Genomic DNA, 13,071 nt, shown 5'->3' on the forward strand with positions numbered 1-13,071 from the left:
AGCTGCAGATCGGAGAGCCGCTGCTGGGACGCTTCTGAGACGTAACGTGGCACGCCCGGTGGGGGTGGTCTCATTGATTAGATTTAGCCAAGTAGAAATTAGGCTTTATGGAGCCAACATAGACCAGCTGTAGAGAAACTGTGCCGGTGTTGCAAGCTGCTGTACCTTTGCATGTGTGTTAAAGAGCTCAAATAGAGCCATGACCAGTGCCTCCACTCCTATGTGTCCTTTCTGGTACTCCTGCAGGTAATAGATCATGGTCTGCCTCTCTGGTTCTGTCAGCAGCATGTAGGCCTGCTGCTCCAGAGACATCTGAGCACCTGGTGGGCCCAGACCTCTGTATCCTGCTGGCTTGAAGGACAGATAGGTAGAAAGATAAAAAGAAAAATGAGGAGAGATAAATTGATAGTTACACAGAGACAGAGAAAAAAAAAGGCTTATCTAACTATATAAGCCCAGTACCATGCAGATAATATCTTCCTCTTATCCTGTGCACACATGGCTGTGACTGTGTTCAGGAAAAATGCCCCACTACAACATTCGCTCAGAAATTGTTTCCCTCACGGACTAAATCATCTTTCTAAGCTGCTCGACATAGAATCAGCTCTTCTTACTGTTGGTAGATCGTGTGGCTTTGCACCGACTCTAAAAACTTTTGTATGGAATAAATAAAATAAATAAGACCATGTGAGAGGACGGGGCTAAACGGTGGTGTAGGATAATGGATTAATGAATGTAAGAGGACAAGCTGCTGGGAAGGATTTTCCTTCCCACAAAGTCGTTGTGAATTGGGGAAAACAAATAAATTAATATATGGAATGTTTCATTGCGATTTAGACTAACCCTTTACCTCATAGTAAAACATGATCTGCTAAGTGCAGACACTTGCTTTATTTTGTCCTTTTGGCAAGGAACTTATGGATTTATGAACTTTAATGCAGTTTTCAGTGTTTGGTCTTGGGGAGGAGTTTAGGTCATCCCAAGTTAATAGTATAAGTGAAATCACTTGTTATTAGTGTTAATTCAAAGTTAGATTAATGACTTGAGTCTGATTCTAGTCTCACTTCTGTTCAGGCACCAGAAAAAAAACATACATTAAAAATATTTGGTGTTTTGGAGTGTAGAATCTGTCAGCCATGTCAATGTAAAACATACACTTTACTGGATACAAAAGGGCAGGAATGCATGACTCCTATTCTTACCTTTGCTAATACAGGTGTAGCTTTTGCTGAGGATGGTCTGTAATAAAGAAGAAAACAGAAACCAAATCTAAGAAAAGAACTGTATTCATTCTCCAAACAAGTTGAATCAAGAGCAACATAAAAAGTGTCAACATGAATAGCCACCACACCAATTGTTATACATGTAGAACATTAAAACACAATAATAACTATCCCACCCTGGGGCAGTCCTAAGAAAATGTGAGTTTGGAGCAGAGAGCCATCTTTAGTATCAGCAGCCAAGAAAATGTATACCTCTTAAATTCTCAGTCAGGTTTAACTCCATCACCAAAGGGCCACAGGGCCATGGCACTATTTTAGGTTTTGGGTTTTATTTTATTTGCACAGTTAGAATTACATAAAATGACAAAGATAACATATAATGTAAAGTGCAGGGAGAGGCAGAAAACCCAGATGGGCTTATTTAAAGCCTCCACTTTCATAGTTATTAGAAAGTAATAAACACATGTATAACATCAACAACAAGTTACAATGACAATAACAAAAACAATTAAAAACAAAAATGAACATGTTAAAAAAGTGTATTTGTGTGTGAATTAGAATTTTAAAACAGCAGTTAAATGAGCTTTTAGACATCTTTTGAAGCATTTTACAGAGATGGAGTCCTTTGCCAGATGGGAAAAGGTATTCCATAATTTGGTCCCCCTAAATTGAACAATAAATTGACCTCTGCATGTCAGAAATCTTGGAGGATGAAGATCTAAAGATTGACACGTTGAATAAGAGTGGATCTGAGAATTAAATTTAAAATAAGTCTTAAAGTGCTTTGGAAAGTTTTTATGATCTGAATATATCTTAAAAATAAAAACACATATTTGAGAAATACTGATGTCATGAACAGTAAGTATTTGGAATTTCTGAAAGAGGGGTACAGATGAGGCATGTGACTCAGATCGGGTTGCCATCCTAACAAAACGTTTCTGAAGAACCAAAATTCTATGGAGTTTAGTAGGAAAGGTGCTTGCCCAAACTATATTACAATATGAAAGATATGGATAGTGGAAGTGTATGAAGACAGTTTTTAGTTACCAAATTACTAATCCTCTTAATTATACCAATAGATTTGCTTATTTTTTTGCTAACACAGTGTATTTGTGCTTTCCAACTCAAGCTCTCATCAACAAAGATTGGCATCATCGTCATCATCATCAAGATTGGCATCATCTTCAACTGGCAGGAACCCTTTCTTTGGCAACCAAACAGAGCAACGGCTGTACTCAATTATACGGTGTAGTGTACACAGTCTGTCTGGGGTAGTGTATAGCCTCGTATTATGGGTTGCTACTTTTTTGTGTCAGGTGAATAACAACGTTCACTACATGGTGATGTAGTGGTTAGCACTCACAGCAAGAGGGTCGCCAGTTTGACCCCTGCTTGCGGCTCTTCTGTGTGGAATTTGCATGTGTTCCCGTGTCAGCGTGGGTTCTCTCCAGGTACTCCGGCTTCCTCCCACAGTCCAAAAACATGCAGCTTAGGTTTGATTGGTGATTCTAAATGGTCCATAGGTGAATCAGTGAATCAGAACGCAAATGGTTGTCTATCTGTCTATGTGTCGGATCTTTGATAGTCCAGGGTCTACCCCTCTCACCCAGTGTCAGCAATGGGCTCCAGACGCCCACGACCCAAGATCGGATAAGTAGTTAAGGATAATGGATGGATTTATAACAACATTATGGTTGCTCTCAACAATATTTAATAATCACAAGTTTATGTAAAAGTCCAGTGTTGTGTATGTCAAGATTCTCTCTTGCCAGTCAGTGGTCTGCAGTGTTTTAACTGCACTTTCTAGTGTTAGCTCAGGTCACTTTGAATCTCAACTAATGTGGTACTAAAACGCATTAGGTGCCAGGTACTATTCACAAGTGTTGCTAATGGAAAACCAGTAAAGAGTCAACAGAGTCTAGTAGAGTAGAGAGTTGATCTATGCCATGCGGTGGAAAAACTGCATTAAATCAGATTTGTTCCCAGGACTACCATATGTCAGTTTTTCTGGAGTTACTGATTTAGTTTTACTCACTGACTGTAAGTTTGTTTCACTTTTCCACAAATTCCATAATGATTTATTCATTTAGGAACCACGATAACCATGGTTATGATTATGCATGCCCTAAAATGTTTCTGTGGACCGTCAGGCTACTGCGATATTTATGGTAAATTCATTGAAACTGCTCAGAGCGAGCTGACATGAAGGATCAACACTTTACTGTCATTCTTTGTCACTTTTTTCAGTATAAAGCTCTTACCTGCAGAGAGGAGATGAAGTATAAACTTTACATGGACACACCATGAAATAATCTAATTGTATCTGTTGTGTCGATGTGCGGTTATCGTTTTTCAGAATAAAGTGTTACACAACCAGGCCCAAATTCAAGATAAATAATGAAATAAGATGAATTGCATGATATTCACATAACTGTTCACTATGAAATAAAAAAATAAATAAAACATTTTTGGATATAGACTGTACAGTAAAATATTACATTATATTAAAATAGAATTTGAAAAAAACTGTCTGTTTCCAATCAATAATTCCACACCTAATACATTCTAGAGGACCTCTGGTATCTTCTCACAAACTTACAGGACTTTTCACTGTGGAAATTCAGAATAAAATGCCTTTGGATATTTACTGTATGGTAAAAATGTAACATTATATTAAAAATGAATTAAAATTAAACTGTCTGTTTCCAACTGGTGGTCACTAATTCCACTTCAGGTACATTCTAGAGGACCTCAGGTAGCTTCTCACAAACTTACACAACGATTCACTGTGGAATATCAGAATAAAATGTATTTAAAGTGAAATCAGTGACTGGAAACAGACAGTTTAATTATAATTATTTTTTAACATAGGTTCTCTAGAATGTATTTAAAGTGAAATTAGTGATTGGCAACAGACAGTTTAGTGTTTATCCTTCATGTCAGTTGGCTCTGAGGAGTTTCAATGAATTTACCGTAAATATCACAATACAGGCGCACTACATAGTAGTAGGCTAGTTTGACTACGGATAAGCGAATGACGGCTCACTTGACCGCGGTGTCAGGCTGGTCTGATTAAAATAAAAGTTGCTGCCGTTACCACACTGGTGAACAGTAGACCAAAGATGGAAGACATACATCTGATTTATGGTCACTATGTCCTTTGCTCTTTTTATATAAAGCTAAGCTTTATAAAGGTCACTGTTCAATACAGTGCTGCTTCAGTTACGTAGTTACTTCTACTTCAGTTCTGTTCAGTACACAACTAGTTGGCCTTTTCACCAGTGAGGGAAGCTCCAATGCAATAAGCGACTCACACAGCTGAGGAAATGCCCCATTTTGACATCAATTTAAAAAAAAACTTTTATTTTTGTAACACCCCTCCCTATGCCCTAATGAAGAATAACATTTAATAATTTAGTTATATAATTAAAACGACCCGGCTGCTGTCACTAGTTGACTGGTGAGTAAAAGGTCATAATTTGATGAGCCCTCCGTTATGTTTGCTGTGACCTGGGGCACAGCTGACACTCAGCAGCAACATCTATATGGTGAGTTTTATTCATGAGTGATTATCACATTATTTTATGCATTATTAGTGGTAAACAGCATCACATTTAAATCATGCATCAGTTCTTCTAATTTAGTAGTGCTCCTGACTGCTGGTTCAGTGCAGTGGTGGATATTATTATGTACTGTGCTTGGTTTGCCTGTACACTAAAGCTGTGGAATGTTATGCGAATGCCTTATTTTCATGTTATCTTTTTAATACACGTGTTGAAAGACTTTAGTAAAGAGTCAAATCTACCAACATGCACAATATTTATGCTGTATTATGACAACAGAAAAAATTAGAACTGAATTATAAAGCTTTCACAACAATGTGTAAAACATTAGCACGCACTCCAAGTAGCCTTATTATTAAAAGACAAGTTTGACAATTTGGGAGGTTTTAAAATGTTGTTCTGTGCGCATTTTAACTTTGAGCACCTGCCCCTCTGATGTTTTTGTTTGTTCATTTACTGAATACATTTAATTTACTTGCAGATATGTTTTTTTGTTACAGGGTTATAAAATGTAAGTTGGGTTTTCCCCAGTAGCTTCCTGAATACAGTTTTTTTTTTTCATCATCATCATTTTTTTTTTCATTTTCATCTTTGTACTACGATGCCACTGATAATTCTAGTATTAAATTTATATGGCAGCTATTTAAACTAAGTATAATGCGCTCACCTTGTACTGCAGACACTGGCACTGCCACTAGTGTGGATACCAGGATTGACACTTGTATTGATGCCAGAATTAACAGTGGGGTTGATGACAGAACTGGGGTTAGCTGTAGCATTGGTTTCAGCTATGGCCTGACTGGAGATCCATTTGGTCTCATCTGCCACGAAGCGTGCATGAGGCAGACGACCCACATCCCACACCTTCATCAGCAGGTGACGTCCTGTTTTAAGGATGTGAACTGCCTCATCGTGGGAGATGGTGAGAAAGCTCTGACCATTTACTTCCAGGATCTGGTCACCCACCTGCAATAAATAAGTTTTATTAAAGAGAAGCCCAGACAGGGTAGAGCATGAAAAGTGGTCTATAATAACTTAATTTCAAAAGAATCTCCTCCAACCTTAAAGATCTTCCTTGAACAAAAAACAAATTTTCTACTTAGTCGAAAAGTCTAAGTCTAAAAATACAATGGTACATGGTTTTATCTCCAACACCTCTGGTTTCCGTTAGTTTCTTGTTTGGAAAACTTCCATTGGTGATAATGGACAATCTTTAGCCTTGGGTCTTTACAGACATAGGTACAATGTGAATTAAGGACCTACCATGTTCCTGTTACTTACAACTTTGTTGCTATTTGTTAACGTTTTTTTCCGTTAGAAGAAGAGACAAATAACTTTGGCAAAGTTAAAGTGTTATGTGTTAAAGTTAGACATTAACACATAAAACCCCTAGTTGAAATTGACCATAAAACATATTTTTTGTTCTGAATTCCCACATAAGCACCTGTTGAAAAATATGGACTATTTAGATAGAAACATGAGATTGTACGAGATAATGTAGACTATACACAATGATGCTGACAAAGCAATGCAAAGCAATGTACTATTCAGCAGGTGAAAGTAGCGCATTTTACTGCATGACAGAAACTGTGCTGTCTTTGCCTTAAACTGAATGGTATAAGCATATAAAGATGAGACTTGTGGGTACATAGGACCCATTTTTATTCCGATATATGGTTAAGGTCAGAGGTCAAGGGATCCCTTTGAAAATTGCCATGCCAGTTTTTCCCTCACTAAAATATAGCTAAACTGTAGCCTTAAAGCTCAGTCCGGTAAAGCCTCTAAAAGAAAAACAAAGGAAGGTTAAAGTAAATCATTCATCAAACAACTTACGCAGCCTATCTATCCTAATCCATTATACATCTCATACCAACTCACCAACAGCCATCTTATATCTGGAAAAGGTATTTGATAATGTCAATTAGGAATTCCAATTTTCTACACTTTTTCACCTGATACAATTAAAGGCTGGTGTTCATGTCCCATATGTCAGTTTTGTGATTTGGAGTCAACCTGCAAAATAATGTCTGGGTTCATCTGTTCAGCTTTGTTGTTCTTGTTTTTGGCTGTATGTCTATGTCTGTCTCCCTGTAAATTGTTCTTACTGTCATAAAGAACACTGACAACAACTCAAAATCTATGTAAAATTATGTGTACATACACTTGTCCAGTGATTCTGAACATGACTGTGATGGAGGTTTCAAGTCTGATTTAATCAGTGTGGAAAACACACATTTCTTGTAGCCTGGCTAACACCAGACAAATCTCAAATGAGATTTGGTCTGGAAACCAACTGTTCATTTCTCCGTAGAGGAGGTGTGGTTTACGATCCTCCGGAGCCGTTTATTGGACGCTTAGAATGTCTATCATAAGCGTCTGTAGGTAGCTCTTAGCCAATCAGATCAGTTATACCAGATGACGTAGTAGAGCAACAGTGGATGTTTGTTGTGTGTGTGTGTGTGTGAGAGAGTGTTGCTTGCTGCGTTGCTTCTCCAGTTCTCGCTTTCTGCAAGATTATTTATTTTCACGCTTTATTCCCCCTCATGTCATTCAGCCACACACATCCACTGATTTTATGGGCAATAAACAAGCTGCTGCGGGTCTCTCGGCGGCTCCGCTGTCCCCCGGCTCGTAGCCAGATCACCGCCGTTACGCTACAACGGTGATTAGCGACGCTAGCGCCGGTGATTAGCTAGCGGCGCTAATAGTCCCACTACTGGTGATCTCGCTACGAGCCGGGGGACAGCGGAGCCACTGAGAGACCTTTCGCCTTTCAACTTTCGCTCTAAACTATTTAAAACACCATCTACAGCTAAAGAGAGTTTTGCGTCTGCAGCAGCCATGTTGGATCCGTAAGAAAACTACAAGCTTCCAAGTGCCGAGTAGTACACGTCATCGTCTTGCCGTCCCTCCCCGCTCTGTGATTGGATCCCTAAAACAGGGCTAAGAAACTGTCTTGGTTTCCAGACCGCCTGGAGGTTCGAAATTAAATTTGAGCGCGCAAGGCAGTATGGGTATACCCAGGCCACATTTCTTGTAGGTGTAGTCCAAAACCATAAAGTGGATATTGCTTTTCAAGGACTCAAAACCCTATACTTTTTCTTAATGTAATACAATTTAAAGAATACATTAAAGGGAGCTCTTTACAGTGTTGCAAGACATTTGGAAGCACTGTTTAGAATTCATCCCATGCACTGGTCATGGGATGATTTTAGATGATGTCAGAATGTTTTTTATCAAACATAGTGGTGGAGACAATCATGGCTTGAGTGAAACCTCGAATTGCTGATTATTATAAATAATTTAAGATAATGTTTCTTTGCAACTATTTTATAGATGAAAAAATCTCCTTATGTAGTTTGGACATGTGGGACTGGTTTTGCAGTGTATGCCATCAAGACAAGTTGAGTTGCGGTACCTTTAGTGCTCCAGCATCTGCAGCAGATCCAGGGTCCACTCCAGTTATATATATCCCCAGTCCATACTCAGCGCCACCTCTGATCATGAGGCCTAGAGAGCGACCATTGTCCATATTCAGGTTTACCTGCAGTGGAGACATTCATGTCCCTCAGTGGTGTCAAACAAACTCTAAACAGGGAACATGCTTGTATTTTTTGGCCTAAAACAGTGATTTAATTTGGTATAACTTGGAAATATAAATTATTGACATTTAGGGCAATAATGTAAGTTAGCACAACAAAGGAAGCCAGTTGTCTGCTCAAAAACAAGTTGGTGAGTTGTTGTTACTTATATCTTTAAGTTGGTTCACAACAAGGGACAATAGTTCTGCTAACTCTTATTTCTTTGTTGTGAAATTCGGTCATTAGCGAAAGCTAGCGGCTAACTGATGCTAGTGGCTAACTGATGCTAGTGGCTAACTGATGCTTGCAGAACTGCTTGTTACAGCTACAAGAGTAGCCATTAGCGTATCAATGCTAACTCAAAATTGTGGTCACAACATTAGCTGACATTTCATAGCGGAGTTACAATGGTGCCAGAGAAATTCAGAGTTGAGCAAACTCAAAAACAAAACTTAAAATATTTAGTTTAATTGTCCAACTTAAAATTTTATCGAAGTTTGTTGCCTTGAAATTTTGAGTTCACCCAACTTTTCTTTTTTTTTTTGCAGTGCACAGGGGCCTGCAACTGCTGTGAATCTGTAGTTGCAATAAACATATTTTATCAAGGTGCATGTCATTTACACCTAGATTTAGCTGAAGTAGAGCTAAAGTTAACTTTGCTACAAATATGTGAATCAGACCTTGTCACATTATTATAGATGGGTTATTTGCTGTATGAACAGATTTCCTCTTAAGTGGCTTGTACAAGTGATTTAGTACTAGTTAGTCAAGGGCAAGTTTTCACTAAGGTATTGATTATTTTATTACTTTGAAATAAATGATTTTGCGTTTGAAATCCTTTCTAAATTACAAATTATAAAGTGTGAGAAAACTAAGATAAGAATATGAAAATGTTGCATGGTGCCCAATGTCTTATGCTGTCTAACAACATCTAATCAGGATGGTGAATTCAGTCCTTTCTGTCTGAGCCATTCCATTTAAAAATAAGAAAACATATAAATATCAAAAACTAACAAAAACAAAAATGTGTATCAATACAAAAAAATAAAGGAGTAGGGTGTAATGCTACATCATTTAGCTGGCATTATAGTTAAAAAAAAAGAAGACTTGCAAGCAGGAGGATAAAGAAACTCATAATGTAGATTAATTGGAAAAACAAGATCAATTTGACATCATAAATGAAATGTAATGACAATTTCTTTTTTTTAAATTTACAGTTAAAACTTTATAACCATTATTAATGAAAAATAAATATAATAATTGCACTGTTATTGGAGAATTGAAATGATAATTAATCAAGTTAACTAATTATGAGTAATGCTGTGTTTTGTTATTTACCAGTTTATTGTTGCACACCTTCGAACACCTTTTACATACTATATTAACTTTTTTTTTAATGATTACCAAGTCATTTGTAAACCTTCAAGAAATCATTGTCAAAATCTGTAAACAATATTTGGATAGAAATTATAAAGTTGCTACTACTGATTGCAATGATTAAGAGGTGGTTAAATCATAATCATCAGTTATATGAAAATACTGCTTCATTTTAATTCACATTAGTTCAAACCCACAAATAAACACAAGTTCACATGTGGCAAGATCCCAACAACTGCAAGCAACAACCTGATTTTCATCAATATGAGCAGTCCTCACAACACAACAGCTTAAAAAAAAAAAGCAGCATAGTGCTCTGGAGAAAGAGTTGTGAAACCATAAAACTGGTGTGGGGAACCTGTACACGGTTTAGTCCTCCTCAGCTTGTCCCTGTCAGGGGCCAGGCTGAAAGTGGTTGACCCAGAATGGGCATTGCAGCTATTGCACCTGCCTCCTGAGACAGAAACGTACAGAACTGGGGGATGGTCCAGGGCAGTAACTGAAGGCTACCTGAATGTCCAACAACTACTCCTGTCTCACTATCTCTAATACATTTTAGTGGGTGAATGTGTGCTAGTGATTGGAGGAGTATTACCCATAGAGTAGAGGGCAGAGTCTTGTGAGATGGAAAAGCAATGCACAGTGGGATTATTAGCTGCCTGGGGCTGCTCCTGCAAACCAGGTCAATTAAAACAGAGTTTGTTAAAGTGCTACAAAAGGCTAAAAAGCTATGTAGAGTTGAGGGGAACAGCAGTGTTTATAATAATTATTACCTCCTCAGTCAGAGGAGGTTATGTTTTCATTTTAGTTCAGTTGTTTGTCTGTTTGTCAGCAGGGTTATTGTAAAACTACAGTCCAGATTTTCCTTGAAAACTTAGCATGAAAGTACGCATTAAATGTTAAAGTGGACCCAAATAATTGTGGGGATACACAGGTTTTCTGTCATTAACATTTCCAGATACGTAGGGCATGGCCTTGGTGGAGGTCTGAACTTTTAGAGTGCCTTTCCAGTTCTGCACTTTAGATGCTAGAGATAGAGTTTCAATATACGTATATCTGGCACATTACTGACACTGACCAAGATTTATATGTTGTCAAAATAAGGAGCAAATAAATCAGGCCATTTGGCCTTTGCAGTTGTAACACCTCCTTGGGCTTGATCTGCCCAGAAATGACTTCTCATCCTTTAATTAGCTAATCTTAATACATGCAAATATATGCACTTTTTTGATGTATCCTCCTTCTCCCCTGCTGCCGCAGCATTCAATACAGCAGACTAAAATCAGCTTGTGAGCTTTTTGATGGAATGTGTTCAGATGCAGTAGCATTTGCTATATGGAAGTGTTTATGCAGTAGTTTTAGCCATGAAGCCGCTGTAAGATGATTGGATGCTTCCTACAAGGCCAATGTGGACACCAATTTACAGTTCACCCTGTCCACTTTCTAAAGAAAACTGTCTAGCAAAGAGGCAATTCCAGCCACTTAGAACTCTCTTCTGCCTCAGTGGAGCATTGACCTTGTGAGAAGAGTAGACTTAAGGAGGATTGTCTGATTGTTAGTGGCATTACCATGGGGGCCTGGGTAAAATAAAATAATTTCCTGTTGGACTGATCTAATTTTACTGGTCCAGTTCATGGGGGTCATGGTGTACTGCATTTACAATGCTGAACCTTATTTATACGGCACACTATATTGGGACATAATAGCTCTACTTCTACTCTTCTCTTTTTCTAAACCTGCCTTGTAGAAACCAAGTTTCAGTCTCTTGATAAATGTTGGTCCTCAATTCCACGATTTAAAAAAAGCTCTAAGAAGTTGCTAATAATGCAATCACATACTTTTACACCATATGAAACACAATGTTAATCTCCAAAATGCTCTATAGCCATTTTAGACTTTCCTTCATACTTTATCCAACCATTTTCTCAAACAAGGACCATCACTTTATGCTGGCTCTTTGGAAAATTACAATTTATTTTAATACACAATATCACACCTCGAATGATATTTAATGTTTATTACCAGTATCCAATGTTATTGGCTTTGAATTTTGCCAGTTTCTGTTTATTACCCAAATTGCAATTTGGATTTATGTTGAAAGGTAATAATGCAGACAGAATATTATATCACAAAAATAACACTTAGCAAAAAGTCAACCATCTCCAGCAGCATCTTGATCTAACAGAACTGTTGTACATCAGAAAAGACAGTGTGTATGTGTGTGTGTGTGTGTGTGTGTGTGCGTGTGCGTGCGTGTACGTGCAGGCATATTGGTCTAATTTTGTGGCCATTTTGGCTTCTATCAAATCATCTTTAGTAAGTGTAAACATTTAAAATTGTTCAAAGTAATAATTTATTGAAGTACTTTTTTCTTCTATGTTTTGATACAGCAAATTAATTTTTTGTCATGATTATTAGTATGTCACAGTACAAACCAAGTTGGCTTTTATGTGTATTGGCACTTAAATTTTGATCTTACTTAAGAACAAATGAGAAGCACACAAACACTGAAGAATGGCCCAAAAGTTCTTAAATTGTTCTTTCGATCAAAGCTGTGGGTATGCACAATACATGCATGAGGCCCAATGTTCTTACCGTCCTCTCCTCCAGGCCACGTCCTTCCCTGTGGCTGTCCTCCTGGCTGTCAGGTGGTGGGGAGACGCTCCGGCCCTCAGGGTCCAACCAACTATACATGTTGTTGGTGATGTAGCCTCCAGGGAGCGGACCAATGGAACACACTGAAATGGCCAGTTTCTTACATCCCTTCAGCACCTGCACAGTGAGAGGATGGGGATTGTGAAAAATACCACAGAAGACCTCAAGGCAGTATTTTCCCTATCATGTTAATTATGATTTGTTGTAAACATACATTATGTACATTGTATTTACAGTATTGAATATAAGTCGGCCTAGATGTTTTGACAAATCTGATTTGCTCGGTTTCATGGTATTTCAGCTACTGCGCATTTTTCAGCTTAGACATGTGAAAGCTAGAGGGAGCCAGCAGTAGCACTGGAGCGAAAAAGTTTTTGACAGTTATAACACATAAATGTAAATTTGGATGAAACAACCAAGTTAGACATTTTCGTTAAAGGTGGCTGTGGCTCAGTTGGTAGAGTGGTCGCCCACCGTTTGGAAGGTCAGTGTATCAGTCCCTGACCATGGCAGCCTACATGTCGTATCTGTACCCCAAATTGCTCCTGACGCTGCGTTCATCAGTTTGTCAATGAATTCCCAATGGTGGCATGTGAGTGTAAATGGGTGAACGAGCGCAGTCTGTAGTGCAAATCGATTTGAGTGGTTGCAAAGCAAGCGCAGGTCTATTCC

The 13,071-nt window shown here is 38.2% G+C and overlaps 1 protein-coding gene across 4 annotated transcripts in view; it reads right to left on the reverse strand.

Annotated features, from left to right (window-relative positions):
- The window catches only part of LOC131975066 (whirlin-like), a 49,004-nt gene that overhangs the window by 13,713 nt on the left and 22,220 nt on the right, over positions 1–13,071 (reverse strand). For all 4 annotated transcript variants that reach the window (XM_059337601.1, XM_059337600.1, XM_059337599.1 and 1 more), the window contains exons 2-6: positions 12,340–12,516; positions 8,205–8,330; positions 5,454–5,752; positions 1,203–1,239; positions 166–351 (exon numbers count right to left, since the gene is read on the reverse strand). In XM_059337601.1, the coding sequence (XP_059193584.1) occupies positions 166–351; positions 1,203–1,239; positions 5,454–5,752; positions 8,205–8,330; positions 12,340–12,516 (825 nt within the window). The remainder of the gene's footprint in view (positions 1–165; positions 352–1,202; positions 1,240–5,453; positions 5,753–8,204; positions 8,331–12,339; positions 12,517–13,071) is intronic.

This window comes from Centropristis striata, chromosome 7 (assembly GCF_030273125.1).
Source record: "Centropristis striata isolate RG_2023a ecotype Rhode Island chromosome 7, C.striata_1.0, whole genome shotgun sequence".
Classification (NCBI taxonomy): Eukaryota; Metazoa; Chordata; class Actinopteri; order Perciformes; family Serranidae; genus Centropristis; species Centropristis striata.